Raw genomic sequence first — 19,102 nt, 5'->3', positions numbered from 1 at the left:
TGCAAACTAAAGATGCGTGTTTCTCTGTTCACCCTACGACAGACTCCGGCAACCTCTCGCTGGCGACGATCGTGTCCATCGTGCTGGGATTTGTGAGCGCTGGCAGCCTCCTGTCCTTGATTGCGATCGGAATTAAACAACTGTAGGTGGCTCGGCATTGACGCTCACGCAGCGACACACGGCATTCATGTCCCGTTGCCAACAGCGGTCGAAATGGGTCTCGCATACAACGCTACGCCGTATCGTCGCGATTCAAAATGATTTTCTACGCGACGGTGTTTCCGCGGAGAGAAACGTCGGTGAGCTTGAACTCCCGGACGTAGTAGCTTTCATTCCGGAACTTTGCTACATTCGCATTTCGACCACCGTATACCAACAACTGAAAACAGGGTTCTTCAAAAAAATGTGAAAACTTTTATGGGACTATAATTGTTAATGGAAACAAGAACGGATAATACTACACTGTAACATAATAACAAATGTAATGTCAATAGCTTTAGAAAGTCAAAGAGTCTCCAGTTATTCGCCATCGTTGTCAACGCACGCCTGGAATCTTCTCCAGGTGGTCTCCAGAACCCGGAGGAGGCACATTTCTTGTGGTGTTGTTGCAAATTCTCGGAAGTGTTAACATTTTTTTGAAGCACTCTGTAAATTGGGTACTCTATACATATAAAGCAACACTGTTAATAGGTGATGGCACTATCCTGTTTAAGACAATATCTTTTCACAAATATTCTATGCAAGAGATGTGGATTTACCAAGGGACCGTTACCTTTTTAAACGAACGCACACGCCTCTAAATGTATTCAAAATTATATTGTAACATTTTATTATTTTAATCACTGCGGCACGTTTAATTCGGTTAATAGAAGCCGTAAACAAAACGCGGGAAGAAGTTTATGAATATTCCGTTGAACGGTAATTTAAAAATACATGGACATCTGAGAAGAATAAGAAGAAAGGAATAATTATTCTTCATTGAATGGAATAACCAGATGAAAGCCATTTGAAGTAGCATGCTCCTTTTGAACGGGCCACTTGGGGATAGCACATGCTGTGCCGGAGTGATAAATCATCACCAAGCTCACAATAAAGCCGCACATCAGCAGCCGGTGTACCTAAGTATGTTGAACTTCATTTGCACCGTATGTAGCCAACCGTGCTAATCGGAGCAGTTCGAAAACAAATGAGTTTTCAATCGAGATTCAAAAAGTGCTTAGGTTCAGTGGCTTCCTAATGTCTCGAAGGAAGAGCGTTCCAGACGGCCGCAGAAGCGCGCTTGGAAGTGCGCGATGCGGTGAACCGTCGTTGTTCGATGACCAGCCAAAAGGCCGCAGCTGCGAGCAAGACCGGAGTTTGCGTGATGGAGGTGCGGGGGAAGGTGTGGCGAGTTCCCGCGTGCCCGCGTGTTCTAGGATGCAGATGTCCAAGCTTCAAGGGCGCTCCTCCAACGTCGTGTCCGTTAAAGCCGCGGACAACGGCTCCTTCGTGAACGACAAAAACTTCACCCGCACGGGCTCCAAGATGTCCCATGACTCTGGCATGGAGGTAAAAGATGCAGAGCGATTCGCCAAAGGTTTCATCTTCGTCGTCATCGTGATGATCATCCTCATTGCCATCAGGATCATCATTGCCATCAGGATCATCATCATCGCCATCAGAATCATGGTCATTTCCATCAGTATCATCATCATCGTCAGGATCACCGTCATTGCCATCAGGATCATCATTGCCATCTGGATCATCGTTATTGCCATCAGGATAACATTTAAGAGGCTAATACAATGAACTGAGCTATCACCATGTAAGAATAGCTAAGAAAAGCTGTACAGTAATCATTCATTATTAATGTGATTATCTTACCAAGACCATACATTATCATAATCTTGATTACCACTATCGCTCTTGCATATATCAACATCATCATGAAATATCTTCATAAAGGCACGATGGCATCTTTGAATTCCCGTGTAAATGAATCTAAACTTAATGTAAGCTTTAACCGAAGCAGCTTCGGAGAACTGGAAATAATGTCCAGCGCTCTGAAATCCACTGCCGGATGAAGGCATCCCAGTGCTGCGTCAGTCATGGGCGCTTATTGGACCGTCCTTGACTGCACCGCTCAGTGTGGGTTGTTGAAGGCCTAGAGGGCGTGGACAACTTGACAAAGTTCAGGTATCAGTCTCCTCTGATTTTTGTTTGTGTTAGTCGCAGCCGGGAATCGAACTCGGGTGGCTGGGGTTCATCGGTGGCGCGGACGCTCAGACAGCCAGAGACTCTCTTAAAAAAGCCGAATTAGCAAAAGGGCCCTGTAGACCTTCCACGTAAACAGTGTCGGTGTACATTGCTTGAAAGTGTGTTTGCACAAAGTGGACGTGGCATTTTGTTAAAAAACAAAAAAAAAGTTTTCCTTTGCCAGTGCCGCCGTATTGAACTTGCCCGACTTGGAGGCTGGGCGCGCGTGCGTCATGCCTCGGACATTTAAAGCAGCGGGCACGGGCACGCACTTTAAAAGGGTTGCTTTAGCCAGGGCCGCACAGAAGCTTAGGGCCCACGAAAACTGAAGGGCGCTACGAAAAAAAAATGTGGCCATGTTTTGTTGTTGTTTGTATGTACGATAAGAAAATGGTAACCGAGATATATTGTTGAATAAATATATTTATATATAGCAAGGATAGGCAACAGCGTGTCTACAAAGAGGCAGAGTTATGGCAATGTCAATAGTTTATTGTTTTTGTTTTCATAAGGTGTGAGAGAAATTAACGCCGGAGATGAACTTTTCGAAAAAATATATAATTGTGAAAATTAGCAATAACATCTTCAAATGGTGTTTTTTTTTCGCGAGTGAACAGCGCCAGTCGTAGTGACCTGGGGCAGCAGCAGTGCCCACTGGAGAAAATCCGACGAAACAGAAATGCCAGGGGGCCTACAAGAACCTTAATCCAGCGCTGGCTTTAGCCACCCCTTGCAGGACTAACTGATGTTGGCTAAAGCATGCGCGCGCATATTGGTCCAGTGACATCTCACCGGTGGTCATTTCGTTGGCGATGTATAAAATGTGTTAGTCCTTAGTCTGGTTGACGACAACCTGCGGAATTTTAGTCTCAAGTCGATTACCACTCACGGTCAACACCAATGACGATTATCAGAACCGGTCCTAGGTCTCATGTAGGTCGACTCATCCTCAATTGAGTACCTGGTGCGGTGTGTAAACATCGCCACTGTGGGAGACAAAGTCGGCCGGGCGTGGTGCTGGCCACCCACCCCCCTCGTGTGCCGTGCCGGCCCTTCGTTGGCGCTACTCACGAACAGCGCTTGCCCCAACAGTCCGTTAAGGTCACACGAGGTATCTGTGCGTCTTGTTGTGTGCCGCTGCCGCAGAATGACGGAAGGGAGAGCATCCCTGGCTCCGTTCCAGACCTGCCCGACGTCATGTGACGTGGATCCCAGCCTCTGCCGTCATCGGGTTGCCCCATCCCCACCAGAAGACCTGCGGAAAACGAGGGTGGACGGCCCTCATTTTAACGAGCTTAACGGGCAACTCTCATTGTTGAACGCGCGTGGCATTCACGCTGCCCTAAGTTCTATCAGCAACCTGTACGTTCACGGAGAATAGGAGGCGAGATGTTAACTACCTTGCCTGGTATACAAGAGGTCTTGGGTGTGATCCCGAATCTGACGCCTGTGTATTTGGAGTTCGCGTGTGTCTCTCTCTCTCCCCGCGGTCGCGTGGATTTTGTCTCCGCGTCCTCCGGTTCCCCCCCCCCCCCCTCTTCCACGTTTAGAATCGACGTGCGCTCAGAGTACGCGGCTGCTGCTACTTTGTGTGCGACGAACCTCCTCGTTGCGCCGAGGGGCAGTGCAGGTCCGAGTCAGTCGAGTCACATGGTCTCCCTGCGGCAGTGAAAGTTTCCCTCGGTGACCCCTAAGTCAGCGGGGGGGGGGGGGGGGGGTAAAAAAAAATATAATTCCACATTCCTTTGACGAGGAGCATTCTCTCCCCATGGCGTAACAACGGTTGCCTAACAAATCGTGTTGCCGAAAACTGCATCGTTTGTCTTAAAAAAAATACATGCCAAAACCCCCCCAAAAAAATCATAATTTGCATTATTTGTAAATCACCGCGTACAACCGGTCATATGCCTCTGAAGCATCTTCCGTGTGATGAAGTCAAGGCGATGAGATGATAGTTGTTCGTGAGATTTGCCAATTTCGATGTAAAATGTTGAATCTAATTATTCTCAAAGCAAAAGTTTCCTCGAAGCAGCTGGAAGGTGGCTGGGGAGTGCGGTCATGAGCTCAGTTAATACTGGTAGGAACGAAGTGGACCAGACCACCAATAGATTAATGTGTCCGTCCGTCCGTCCGTCCGTCCGTCCGTCCGTCCGTGGGAGGGGTGGTGTTGAGGGTGGTGTTGGAAATGAAAGACTACGAGTCTTTAAATCTCACAGCGTTTCTTGTCAAAACAAACACTTTTAATTAACGTTACACTAGAATGCAGTAATTTTTTCTTTAACTCCTCTATACCCGGTCGATATCTCTGTACCGGTACTAAGTATTATTCCTACCAGCCCACCCCGCAGGGTCCTGTTTCAAATTACACCGAGGTTGTAATCGGATATCGTGGTTTGGATATTAAAGGCCAGGCGTAAACAACGGAATAAATCCCTAAGAAGAGACGTGACCTCGGTTTTACATTTTATAAAAATCAACCAAAGTGAATCAGTTGCAAAGACTTAATTGAGGCTAATTAATTATACCATTATAGGTGAGTTGTGTAAAACTGGTGTGATGAAATTACTGATATTGGTTGATGAAGTGATGAGAATGGTTGACATTCTAAACATTATTTTAAAAAAACAAATAGAGTTTCTTTCGACCGCAAGAAACATGAGAATATGAACTGGAATTCTTGACTCTCACCTGAGCTTCATCCCATTAATGTCCAGAAAAAAACTCAAAAATATTCCACATCTATTCATGAACGTGAGCATTTTGTGTCGGACAATGGAAACACAAATGGTATTCTTCTCCAGAAACTCCCATCACCAATTTGTGTATGCTCGTTAAAATATATATTTTTTAGAATTATAAACGTTCTGCCAATGGCTACATTTTTTTAATCCTTGCGCTCAATTTATTTTCTCAAAATATTTACTCCCCAAAACTATTAGCGATACAATTCCTCCTGCAGATTCTACCACGTAACAGAATAACGAGTGAAACACATTTGATCTCAGTCTGTCAAGTTAATAATAAACAACAGTGAGTCATATATTAAAAGGAAAAACATTCAAATCACGCGAAATAATCGGAAGGTGAAACAGGTGGCAGAGGTGGCCACATGAGCTCAAGGACAGCTTGGTCAGAGCACGGGGCCAGTGCAGCAAACATCGCGGAATCCAGCATGGACAGCCGCCTTGGATTAACCTATGTTAACAAGCTTCAGAACACGAATCAGAATCGTGAATTAGACTAGAGGAATCTGATGAGATAGGAAGTTCAATAGGTCACAGATGTCCGCTTAGCAAGTTGGTGGGCTCAGCCTGGTCGCCAATCATTTTGACTTTAATTCCATCGAGCCAAATATGAGGGCTAATATTTTTTAAACATATTGGATAATTGACATGAGGTCAATCACACTACAGAGAGCTGGAAGGACACCTCGTGTAATGTTGGGTCAAAAAATTGCTTCACGTCAGCGATTTTGCTGATCGACAGATTTCCATCAGGGACATTGAATCACCGTGTGTTACGACTCTCGGAACGCGATTGGCATTTAACTGATTATCCAAATGCAAACATTATTATTATTATTTTAAGAACAACCCTGGATGTTTCGGAAAGTGATTTCACACGCACAACACCATGGGCAGTAATATCAGCATGGAATGGCCTCGGCCACTATTGGTTTAAGGATGGCTGATGACAATGTTGATAAGATAATGCCCAGAGCAAAACAGCCGAAATCAACCAAATAGATATTTATATGAACGCTTCATCAACCAGAACTCTTCCGCTGTGTTTGTTTAGAGCATTCCTATGGTGGTGCAGTGCCTCTCTAAAACAAATACTCTTCTGGGGTGATGATCACAGCCTCGGTAGACACCTCGTTTTCTCTTGGATCAGAGCAGGCACACCTCTTCTAATACAATCATTTGTTCCACCAACAGATATTTGGTAAGGTAACAGGGATGGTTGTTCAAAGACTAAGCAAAGTTCTGTCCTTGTATTTGCTTTTAAATCAAAATGTTTACTTAAAACGACACTACTATTTTTGGCAAAAGCGATGTTAAAGAAGTGTGACTGATTAGCTGAAGCTTCTTGAAAATGTAACCTCGTAAGTACTTAAGTTTTCGATTCAAACAAATCTGAAATTTAAACGCTTACATGTTTGATTGCCAATTTGTTTCACATTAAATATTGATTTTGCATAATTTATTACATTTTACAGGCTTCATGTTAAATCAGTTGCTTTGCTTCTGCGCACAGACATTTATAGCTGTCGATGAAATGTAATTATGTAATCGTTCAATCGTGCAAAAACATGCAAAACATTAATTGCATTTTTTTTTCAAAGCACACGAAAGAACTTCATAACAACGCCAGTCGTAACGAATGTGCAGATGTCAGCTCAAGCCTCCTGAAAGTCACGTGACTTGTGTGGCCACGCCCACTCTGGATACATCCTCTCTCCACTCCCCCTGTGAAAACCGACACCGCTCCTCCACGCAGCAGCGCTGAGGCCCTTTTAAAGAGCCTCTTCCTCCCCATCCTCTTCTCTCTTCACCCCTTGGGTCACATTTCTCAGTTCATTTTTCCATCTTGTTCCTCTTATTTCTGTATTAGACAACCTTCATCATAACCGACTTATGTTTGGCAGTGGGTGGGAAATAAATCGTTTTGTAAGACCCCCCCCCCCCCAAAAAAAAACCTCTTTATATTTTGTCATCACATTATTGGCATATTTTTGATGACGTATCAGGCTTAATGAGCCTTTGTGAATTTAAGCACAAGACTGACCACCTTGCCTCCCGTTTATGTTGTTTTCACTGCATCACAACTTTACATTACGTAATCCAATATTTGACGTTGTAGTCGTGAACGCTATGTTTTTTTTCTCCTGCTTAGCACGATACAAATCTGCAATGTCCTGGGATACTTTTGGAAAACAAATTGTGCTTCATTATAAAGGAGTTGTTGTGTTATCATAAGCACTTCCCATTGCCGGATTTTGGTTGGCTTCAGGAAGCTGCTGTGATGTTTTGGTGAAGGCCTACAGGGCGGCTTACCGTTACAGAGATGGAAGAGGTGAACAAGGCAACGTGATCATTGCACTTTTCTTGAACAGAAACAAGGTTTCTCTGTAACCCATAACCAACAGTTGAAATGGCCTTAGCGAGTGTGTATGAAGAGTCACGTGTCTATAAAATTAGCTGGTGACAAATCAACCTCGTTAAAGGGGGGTGAGGGGGGTTCCTACAGAGGTAAAATTATAATTTCATTGTTTATATTTCAATAAGAATTTGGAGGTAAAACAACCATAACATTCATGATGTACATGAATATCAAATAGAGTGACAAAAAAGTATGAATCAACTCGGGATAGATACTTAGCATACTTAAGAATTTGGCTGAAATGTAAAACAGGGTTTTGTTGAGCTCTAGTACATACTCGCTCCAGATTATGATGCACTTTTCAATGATTACTGATCATAACACAGTGTACATCATTACATGCTGTCTGTGCCCGACGATTGATGTACACATACACACGAGATCTCTGTCTTAATTTGGATCAGCACTTTCTACCTCACTCCATGTTCACCAATCATCAGGCACACGAGGTGTGTAATGACTATTTACATGTGAAGGTTGCTAGATTGGGAAACGCTGGTTTAAAATATTTTAAAAGAAAACAACTGTCTGCATCAATGGCGAGCAAGCCAGATATATCTAAATGTGAGCTCATTGAAAGTTATTATGTGAACAAATAAAATAAAAATGCATTTAGTGAGAAAAATTAAACTGATTTCTTTTAAAAAGCCTCCGATTGGTCTATAAATCCCATGAGGTTGCAATTAACCACTTTAAAATTGTGCATGAGCATAAGTATTTAAACAAGTTAATTTTAGCGCTTTGACGAGGCACCTTTATTGTCAATCTGCCGCTTAAATACAATGATTGTAAATCGTAATGTTTATTACAACGTATTTACAATAAATATTGAGATTAATTGCTCGTGGTTGAACTCTCTTTGATTCCAACATTGTTGCGCAAATTAAATGTGTACTGCCAAACACTAAGTGGCATTTTGCAGTGTTTCTCTTGTTCATTTCTCTGGTGCCCTTAATGAGAATTGAGTAGATCTGTGTTCAGCACAGGACAGGAATCAATCCACGATTGCTCTGTGACCTCTGAGCACCGGCTTCAGTGGCCATTCAGGAGAAACACAGCAGCACGAACACAACTTTGGTTTACAGCTGTTAGCAATTATGATTCCAGAGCCAAAACGAGACGCCCCAGCGATCTGGCTCATCAGGAACCCGAACCCAGTAAACGTGCAACGTTGGGCGAATGTTGGCATGTGGTTTGGTGCCGTTGGACCAACGTTGGCCAAATGTTCCATATTCACTGGGTATCACCCCGGTGGATGAGTGGCGCAGCTGTCAGCACACTGCCCTGTGAACCCAGAGACCTCAGTTTGATTCAAGACACAACTATCATCAGTGACGAGTGATATCCCAGCCAGCTGTGAGCACACTGAGCTGTGAACCCAGATACCTCAGTTTGATTCCAAGCCACAGCTATCATCAGTGACAGATGATCGCTCAGCCATTCTACGGTCACTCTGCTTCAGCAACCTGTATGTTTTACGTATGTACGTTGAACTTCATTCGCGCCGTAAGTAACCAACCGCGCTAATAGGAGGTGCGGGGTAAAGAATACAAGAGTACGTCAGTGTACTGACCAGCACAGTGATACATGATCAAACACCCCCACTCACCCACAATGACCAACAGTGAGGAAGTCCTTCAGCAAGCAGTGGATGATGATTTTTAAAGTTATTATTATAATTGCCATTGTTTACCCAGGTAAGCTTCACTGAGTCTCCACTATTTTGCAGCAGGGTCCTGGCAAGTTCTCGCAGGAGGTGATGTTGCTGTGTATAATCCCAAGAGTAATATGTAGGTAATGTGTCGAATTTGAGATATTTGACCAATACCAGGTACATTCTACTTTTTGTTTTGCCATGGGAGGAAACTGGAGAACCTCCAAATAGGGGGGAGGCAGGAGGGATAAACTACAAACTCCACTGACGAAATGTGCCTGTGTCGTGAATAGACACAGACCCTGAGTCGCGAATAGACCCAGACCCTGAGTCGTGAATAGACTCAGACCCTGAGTCGTGAATAGACTCAGACCCTGAGTTGGTAATAGACTCAGACCCTGAGTCGTGAATAGACTCAGACCCTGAGTCGGGAATAGACCCAGACCCTGAGTCGGGAATAGACCCAGACCCTGAGTCGTGAATAGACTCAGACCCTGAGTTGGTAATAGACCCAGACCCTGAGTCGTGAATAGGCCCAGACCCTGAGTCGTGAATAGACCCAGACCCTGAGTCGTGAATAGACCCAGACCCTGAGTTGGGAATAGACCCAGACCCTGAGTCGTGAATAGACCCAGACCCTGAGTCGTGAATAGACCCAGACCCTGAGTCGTGAATAGACTCAGACCCTGAGTTGGTAATAGACCCAGACCCTGAGTCGGGAATTGACCCAGACCCTGAGTCGTGAATAGACCCAGACCCTGAGTCGTGAATAGACCCAGACCCTGAGTCGTGAATAGACCCAGACCCTGAGTCGTGAATAGACTCAGACCCTGAGTTGGTAATAGACCCAGACCCTGAGTCGGGAATAGACCCAGACCCTGAGTCGGGAATAGACGCAGACCCTGAGTCGGGAATAGACCCAGATCCTGAGTCGTGAATAGACACAGACCCTGAGTCGGGAATAGACCCAGACCCTGAGTCGGGAATAGACCCAGACCCTGAGTCGGGAATAGACCCAGATCCTGAGTCGTGAATAGACACAGACCCTGAGTCGTGAATAGACCCAGACCCTGAGTCGGGAATAGACCCAGACCCTGAGTCGGGAATAGACCCAGACCCTGAGTCGTGAATAGACACAGACCCTGAGTCGGGAATAGACCCAGACCCTGAGTCGGGAATAGACCCAGACCCTGAGTCGGGAATAGACCCAGATCCTGAGTCGTGAATAGACACAGACCCTGAGTCGGGAATAGACCCAGACCCTGAGTCGGGAATAGACTCAGACCCTGAGTTGGTAATAGACACAGACCCTGAGTCGTGAATAGACTCAGACCCTGAGTTGGTAATAGACCCAGACCCTGAGTCGGGAATAGACCCAGACCCTGAGTCGTGAATAGACTCAGACCCTGAGTTGGTAATAGACCCAGACCCTGAGTCGTGAATAGGCCCAGACCCTGAGTCGTGAATAGACCCAGACCCTGAGTTGGTAATAGACCCAGACCCTGAGTCGTGAATAGGCCCAGACCCTGAGTCGTGAATAGACCCAAACCCTGAGTCGTGAATAGACCCAGACCCTGAGTCGTGAATAGGCCCAGACCCTGAGTCGTGAATAGACCCAGACCCTGATTTGGTAATAGACCCAGACCCTGAGTCGTGAATAGACCCAGACTCTGAGTCGGGAATAGACCCAGACCCTGAGTCGTGAATAGACCCAGACCCTGAGTTGGTAATAGACCCAGACCCTGAGTCGTGAATAGGCCCAGACCCTGAGTCGTGAATAGACCCAGACCCTGAGTCGTGAATAGACCCAGACCCTGAGTCGTGAATAGGCCCAGACCCTGAGTCGTGAATAGACCCAGACCCTGATTTGGTAATAGACCCAGACCCTGAGTCGTGAATAGGCCCAGACCCTGAGTCGGGAATAGACCCAGACCCTGAGTCGTGAATAGGCCCAGACCCTGAGTCGTGAATAGACCCAGACCCTGAGTCGTGAATAGACCCAGACCCTGAGTCGGGAATAGACCCAGACCCTGAGTCGTGAATAGACACAGACCCTGAGTCGTGAATAGACTCAGACCCTGAGTTGGTAATAGACCCAGACCCTGAGCCGGGAATAGACCCAGACCCTGAGTCGTGAATAGGCCCAGACCCTGAGTCGTGAATAGACCCAGACTCTGAGTCGTGAATAGGCCCAGACCCTGAGTCGTGAATAGACTCAGACCCTGAGTTGGTAATAGACCCAGACCCTGAGCCGGGAATAGACCCAGACCCTGAGTCGTGAATAGACTCAGACCCTGAGTCGGGAATAGACCCAGACCCTGAGTCGGGAATAGACCCAGACCCTGAGTCGTGAATAGACTCAGACCCTGAGTCGGGAATAGACCCAGACCCTGAGTCGTGAATAGACCCAGACCCTGAGTCGAGAATAGACCCAGACCCTGAGTCGTGAATAGACTCAGACCCTGAGTCGAGAATAGACCCAGACCCTGAGTCGTGAATAGACTCAGACCCTGAGTTGGTAATAGACCCAGACCCTGAGTCGTGAATAGGCCCAGACCCTGAGTCGTGAATAGACTCAGACCCTGAGTTGGTAATAGACCCAGACCCTGAGCCGGGAATAGACCCAGACCCTGAGTCGTGAATAGACTCAGACCCTGAGTCGTGAATAGACCCAGACCCTGAGTCGAGAATAGACCCAGACCCTGAGTCGTGAATAGACCCAGACCCTGAGTCGAGAATAGACCCAGACCCTGAGTCGTGAATAGACTCAGACCCTGAGTCGTGAATAGACCCAGACCCTGAGTCGGGAATAGACCCAGACCCTGAGTCGTGAATAGACTCAGACCCTGAGTCGTGAATAGACCCAGACCCTGAGTCGGGAATAGACCCAGACCCTGAGTCGTGAATAGACCCAGACCCTTCTTCTTGTGAGGCAAGAGTGTAACCACTGCGCCACCCTTCCACCCACAAATCGAATTGACAAAGAGATGCCAGGTTATATTACCCACCGGGTAGAGGAATTCCTTCTTATGGGTGTCCGTGAAGGGATAGTCAAGTTTATTTTATGTTTGTGTACCGTAGAGTGGTTGGAGTTTAGTTTGTGAACGGATGCCGGCATCTCTGTTCGTTTCTTGTGGGACGTATTAAAATCCCCGCCGTTGTCTGGCGCCTCTGTGGCACAAATCTGCCACTCAAAGAGCCGTCACATTAATACTCAACATAAAAAAATTTGTACTCAATAGGGTATGGTTGATGTGGAATTCAAGGGCATGGGGCGAAGGAGGCTTAAGATATTATCCTGGCTTAGGGCCAAGAATGACCTTAGTCTAGGACAGGCAGCAAGTTACTTAGCAATGCCTCCGCATGAACTTTTACACGAGCAGTGGTTTTTTGCTGGTCAGGTACATTGAAATTATGAAGACAATTATTACACAGCAGTATGAGCTTTTCATTCTACATTTTGTGGGAGGGAGGCGGGACTCAAACCAGTTCTGTGGTGTAAATATTAGATGTGTACCGCAATGCCGCATAATTTCAAAGATTAAAATCAATTGTTATACTCACACATGCATTGAATCGTGGGTGTAAAGCATGAATTATTTTAGATTTTATGAAAGTTACATGCAGTTTACACACCGTTATATTATGTTTAACAAGGTGAACCAAACTACACAAATGGAAAAAACCCTACCCAGTAAGAACGTCAGTGAGGACAAAACGACAACTATCGATTCTCGAATCACAATTCGTGAAAATTCATAGAATTGTCGAGGTGGGGAGTTCATGTTTTTCTTTCCTCGTCATTGCATTCCTATTAACCAAAACATCATTAATTCCATATACCAATACGTGTCATTGCAGTAACAACAGAGTTATCAAAGGCACCGAAGAAGCCAAAACAAGAGGATTTGTTTTCACTTTTGTCTGCCAACACCCTTGAGTCACACAACAAAAAGGCACTTGACCTTCAACTTGCAAAACCACGACTTTGTTTCAAACGGAGCTTTTATACTTCCAACAAGAAGTAAAAAAAACAAGACCTGTCGACATCCGTTCACAAACTAGACTCCAACCGCTCTACCCAACGGTGAAGTTGTCCGTCCGCAGATTTTCTTTCGGGGCTCGCACTCAATGCAGTGGGTTACGGGAGGGGAGGGAGGGAGGGGGGCAAGTGGGTGGGGGGCTTCGAGTGCGTTGGAGAAGGTCAAATCCTCACCACCAGTCCATCAATCAGTCAATCGTTGCCACGACGAGTGCCCGGCCGGCTGAGACCGAGGGCTTCACTCTTATTGAAATGTCCCCCCGCCCGCCCTCCACACGCCGCCCCACCACCTCTCACCGCCACCACCGCCACGACCACCTCTCGCGAACGGAGGCTACTTCAACACATTCGGGCCCCCTCGAGCCTTTCGGCAAGTGACACCCAAGTGGGATTAAACCGCATTGTTCTGCCGTCTCCGCATAATGGGAATATTTGGTTACACGCGCAAATCCAACAATCTTTAGGGTTCTTTGCCACACTCAGTGGCTCCCCCCCTCTCTCCCCGAGTTGACGAGAATTCAGGTTGCCACCTGTCCCGTTTGACCCTTGACAGTGCAAGTCCAGAAATTGCTGGACATCTGTGAAGCTTATTGAACATCTCTAAAAAAAAAGAAGAGCTTCATAGCTCATCGGATTTCTCCAGAGTGAATATTCCGATTCTGAATTGGCATCCTGTGTCCGGGTGGCAGTATTTCATTTGTACCGAGAGACTGGTGGCATTGTCCTCATCACACGACGGTGTTGATAGGCCGAGGCTGAATGAGAATGCGTTCCAGTTTGGACTACCGCTGAAATGGTAGAGACCCGAGCGGGTACTCAGAGAGCGTGTCAATAAGTGACGTGGAGCAAACACGATGCCAATATCCTGACTCTTGTGCATCTCTTGACACATCGATTTCACGTGTGCAGAACTTTTTTTTTATCATTCCACTGCTGGATGAAAGCCTCCCCATACCGATCTTGGTTGTGGGGTTGATATGACCATACTTCACCACGCTCGTCAATGCGGATGGGTGGAGATGGCAGAGCACAGGTGTGGGAGCAGTGCAGTACAACCGATCCTCTCGCACTGTCGCCTGATGTCCACAAAGAAGCCCCGGCAGCAGTCGATGATTACCTGTGCTGTACCCGGTGGTCATCAATTCAAGCACAATCCAGGCTCAACCGTGCTTAGCTTCTGAGATCTGATGGGACTGGGTGCACCCAAGTAGTTTGGCTAAAGGCTATCCGTGACTCATTATTCCACTGTAAGTTCAAGCCCCAGATCCTGAGAGACACACAACGAAAGTCTTCCCTTTCCAGCAGCCCACCAGCTGCGCTTGATATGAAATACACAAGCTGATGATACTGCATTTGGGCAGTAGCGCACAAGCACATGAAACAACTCATTAACGCTGCCTGCCTCAAAAGGAAACGTATATGAAAAATAGTCATTTAACTGACGGGTTCTTTGAAATTCAATTTGGATCACAGTTTTGTGATAATGTTCAGATCGGGGTGATATTGGACATCTGTAAACTGCTACCCCAATGGTAAGTGAGTGTTCATTCACCATATTCTCTCCTTAATATAAATACATAAACATTGCGGAAGCAAAATGAATTGCAAAGTGAAAAGTTAACTCGAGCGCCCAAACGCTAATAACATGATTATTGAAATGGAGAGACTTGATTCGATCACCAAACAAGCCACGCAAAATCTCGAATTTGGATACTGATCTTCGCTGGGCACACGAGGGGGAGACTCACCGCCGACGCGACATTCACGTGGAGGGGGGGGGGGGGCTCCTGTCAGCTGGTGCGACTGCTGCTCATGCCACTCTCAACCTTTGCGTTGCTACCGAAAGCGTAATGAAGATCCGGCAGCGACCTAGACGGCTCCAGCACGGCCCACACACAACCGGCTCCCTTCGGCAGGACGAGGCACATTTGGAAGCCTCAACTGAAGGTGCTTGGACATGTATGTCGTGTACACCTATGCTGAACTTCTTTTGCACCGTACTCAAGCAACCGTGCTAATTGGAGGTGCGGGGAAAGGACAACAAACTAAACACACGAAACATAGTTTTCAGTCTGCGGCGAATTGGTCGCAGCCATCTCCACAACAAGTCAAGCGAATGAATTAGTGGGTTAGTGAGCCACAGTGCTGAGTTGATGAAAATGAGACGTTATTGTTTGAAAGCGGTGGTGAATGAGGTACATATTGAAGTGGTGCTGGCCACTTTACCTCCTCCACCTTGTGCCCTGTTCAGTAAGAAATGCACATTGGCAACATTCTGACGTCTCGTCCGTAATGGTGAATGCAGCGTTGTTTTTAAAATTCGGGGGGAAAAAAAGATCCTTGCAAAACACAAAATTCACAGTAGTATTTTTTAGGTTAATAATTCACTATGTAACACAATTTTTGTTCCTGTGTAGTGTTATGTTTGTATTGCTTATGCCTAAAAAGTTTATAAAAATGGCTATTATTCCCCACAAACTTTGCTTTTGTGACCAGGACTTTACGTGAAGGAATGACACAAATGCACACGTTTTCTCATTGAAAATAGGTAAATTTCCAAATATCACTGTCCTGGTCACAAAAGCAAAGTTAGTGGGGAATAGTAGGCATTTTCTGTACTTTTGAGGCATAAGCAATTGGGAAATAACACTTACTACCCAGGAACAATTTTTTGTTTGTTAGGTGTTTAATTTACAGGTTACCCCCCCCCCCACTCCCCATGGCTCCATTGCAAATTGTCACAAACGCACCTCAGCAATTAGGCTTCAAGTGCCGCTTAAACACACGCGGCACAGAATTCCGTACGTCTAGAACACGCCGCTATTTTTCTTTTCTGAGTAAACGGAAGTCAATCTCGGGCGAGGCTTGAACGGCGTGTTTCTCAAACAACACAATAAGTGTTTTCGTTCTGAGCCCGTGCACAGTGCGCATTTGCCAATAACTAAGCGTCGGCCCCCTTGCCTGCTCATGCAGAAAAGCGGCTTCATCCTGGCGTTTTTAGGCTTCACGTTCCTCTTTTAACTTTAAACCGTCAACTATTCAGGAAATTGTCGTCCTGACATTCGGTACATTAAATACGTCGTGAGCGGTAAAAAATTAACCCGTAAAAATAAAGTTTTTCACTATAAATCCTTTATATGCGTGGCATCGGTTTTATTTTATTATTCATTTCTGTTTTTCTTGAGTAAGAGTTTCATTTTTATCACATTGGTATTTGAAATTAAATATGAATTTTTTTTTTATAAAAAGTGGAAAATTTTGGAAAAAAATGTTCACGAAAATAAATTGTCACGCACAACGAGTCCGTGTGCAAAATGTCAGCTCGATTGGATCACGGGAAGTGGGTTAAAAAACGACCGAAAGATTTGCATGGTCGTAAGCGCGCAAGCAAGCAAGCAAGCGAACTTAATATAAAGGATTTAAAAACCGCGGTTTTTTTTCTCTCTCTCCCCCCAATACCCATTGACATCTCTCAGACTGGAAGCAGGTTGCAGAAGTTAGCAATGTCCATGAGAAACGCAAACAGTAATGGCTTGTGAAGGCCCGCATCTGTTTGTGACAGGACCATCTGCAAAATACCTTGTAATGCTGTTAACAAGATCCTGTTACACCATTGGAACCTCCTTTTGCCAGTAGCAAAATATGATTGGCTTTTTACCCTTTTATCTGGTAACAAAACTGATACCTATTTTTTACAAGGAGCCATGTTTGCATTGACCACAATACCTGCGGTCGAATGCAAACAAAAAACACAACTCTGATAATGTATGCACTGTCCTTGAAATTGATTGGTTCACACCCGAGACAGCTTTTCTTAGAGCCAAGTCCTAAATGGTGTTAGACCAGATGACGCCAAAAGGCGCACGAAAATAAAAAAAATGTGTCAGTTTTGTTGCCAAATAAAAGGGTGAAAAAACAATTGTCAAGATCATGTTAGTTTTATTGACAGACTTTGGCATTATAATCAAGCAGCGTCTTTGCTAATTTTAATTTTGAATTTTCAGGAAGATGTATTTAACTGAGCAGGACTGTACTTGGAGTTGACGGGATTACTAGTTGCACATAGCTGATGGAAGCATGTCCTCAGCTTTCACTCCTATGAAGGGCAACAAACGTATTGGTAAAAGATCTGCAACGCATTCAGATATTTACGGAGCTTCGTTACAAAATTATGGTCTGATATGCAGGCAACGCTTTCTCACTTTGCCTCCAAAAAATAAAACAACCCTGAACGCAATCTCATCAGATCTCACAAGCGAAGTAGGGTTGAGTTTGGTGAATAGTTGGATGCGAAACTGCTTGGGAATGCCAGGTGTTGTAGGCTTGGGTTGAAAGAAGGCCAGGATTGTTACCCACGCACTTGTGGGTTTTCTCCAGGTACTCCGTTTTACTGGTAGGAACCTCCTGGTTACACCAGCCCACAGGGGATTATTGTGTCCGTCTGTCCGTCATGCAGGGAGGGGCTGGGTGGGGAGGGTGGGGCTGGGTGGGGGGGGCTGGTCACCCCGTGGTGCCCTTATAAAACTCAACGTTTAACCTACTCACGCCGGCTTGTGCCCACCCTCACAGTCGGGCATATTTGCGGAATACACCACGCCGCCGTTGACCCTGGCCATTGACCGAGCAACCCAACGTTCCTATCAGCTCCCTCCGCAGGTATGTGTTTCTGGAGAATAGATTGACGAACCATCCCAATGCAAGCAGGAGAGTTGATGAGGCCTGTTTGAAGGGAATTATTGTTCATGGCACTCCATTAAAACCACCTCAAAGATCATTATTGGCTTATGAAGGTCACTTCAATTTTGCACATCACGTGTAAATGTTGTGGATTCACTCATCAACACACCAGTGGGCTAAAGTAGTGAACTATTTGTCTTTTGCCAACGTGACACTTTTTTACCGATTGGCCGTGTCAGGTGGTGGAGGGTTACGACACAATTATAAATAACGTTATCTAACCCAAAAACGTTTATGGGTATTCAATAAGATTAACAATACATCTGTACGTGGCAAAGGTTATAGGTGGGGCGAGTGGAGATGGGTGGAAACACGTGCAGGGTTTAATAGTACCGAGGTTGTTCAAGAAGGGAAGTGATGGAAGTTGCCAGGGCTCGAGAAGGGAGCAGCCGAGCGGGTATATAGGGGGCCGTCCATAAATGACGTCACGCACCTAGGGGGGGGGGGGGTCAGACATTTGTGACAATGTGTGACGAGGGGGGGGGGGTTGAGAAATGTGACGTCACATCAAAATGAGCAACTTTAAATAAATATAGACAACACGTTCTACTTAGTTAAATAGACTTTTTAATGTTTTCTCCTACAACATCAGAGTGCAGCGCCACATTAAATACGCACTACAATGACACTAGTTTAAAGCGATTTGTAGCATGTTTTATTTGGGGGGGGCAGAGCTTTGTGACGTCATATTTGAGGGGGGTCTGACTTTTTGTGACGCCGTGTGACGACGGGTGGGGGGGGGGTAAAAAATCGTCCAAAATCGCGTGACGTCATTTATGGCCGATCCCTAACGGGGGAGCCCAGGCCCGCGATTGGGGCGTTTGCTCGGCGGGGGGGGGGGGACTGATCGACGACTGAAGGTGGAGAACATCGGACCCGACTTACTAAAAGATCTACGTCGTGCGTGGTAACACATCTCGAAAGAGCGTTTAAAGTTAATCTAGTGGGAGCCTTTGTAAATACGTTCTTCGGATAATGATAGAGGGTTTTGGGTCAGATCGCGTAAATGTGTGTCGTTAAAACCCGCCACCACCCGACACAGCTAACCAGTAAGGGTTGTCACGTTAACAGAACGTGCCCAATTCGTCACTAGTACAGCACTAACCGGTGTGTTGGAGAGCCAAGCCACAACATTTACAATCCGCGTACGACGTTTCGCCAGTAATTACAACTAGCTTCATCAGGCGACAGCCAGATTTGTGTTGCACTAGTGACGAATTGGTATGTTTTGTTTACGTGACAACCCTTACTAGTTGGCTGTGTCGGGTGGT

General features: G+C 45.9%; 1 protein-coding gene across 1 annotated transcript in view; it reads left to right on the top strand.

The window, feature by feature from the left end:
* The window catches only part of TPO (thyroid peroxidase), a 33,538-nt gene extending 26,617 nt beyond the window's left edge, over positions 1–6,921 (top strand). The window contains exons 15-17 of the mRNA XM_061569399.1: positions 43–142; positions 1,416–1,548; positions 3,382–6,921. Coding sequence (XP_061425383.1) covers positions 43–142; positions 1,416–1,548; positions 3,382–3,438 — 290 coding nt within the window. The 3' untranslated portion in view covers positions 3,439–6,921. The remainder of the gene's footprint in view (positions 1–42; positions 143–1,415; positions 1,549–3,381) is intronic.
* The last annotated feature ends 12,181 nt before the right edge of the window (positions 6,922–19,102 follow it).

This window comes from Lethenteron reissneri, chromosome 43, assembly GCF_015708825.2.
Source record: "Lethenteron reissneri isolate LAM-NWPU_2019-01 chromosome 43, ASM1570882v1, whole genome shotgun sequence".
NCBI lineage: Eukaryota > Metazoa > Chordata > Hyperoartia > Petromyzontiformes > Petromyzontidae > Lethenteron > Lethenteron reissneri.
Note: the sequence above shows the minus strand (reverse complement) of the source record. Positions and strands in the feature narration are given on the sequence as shown.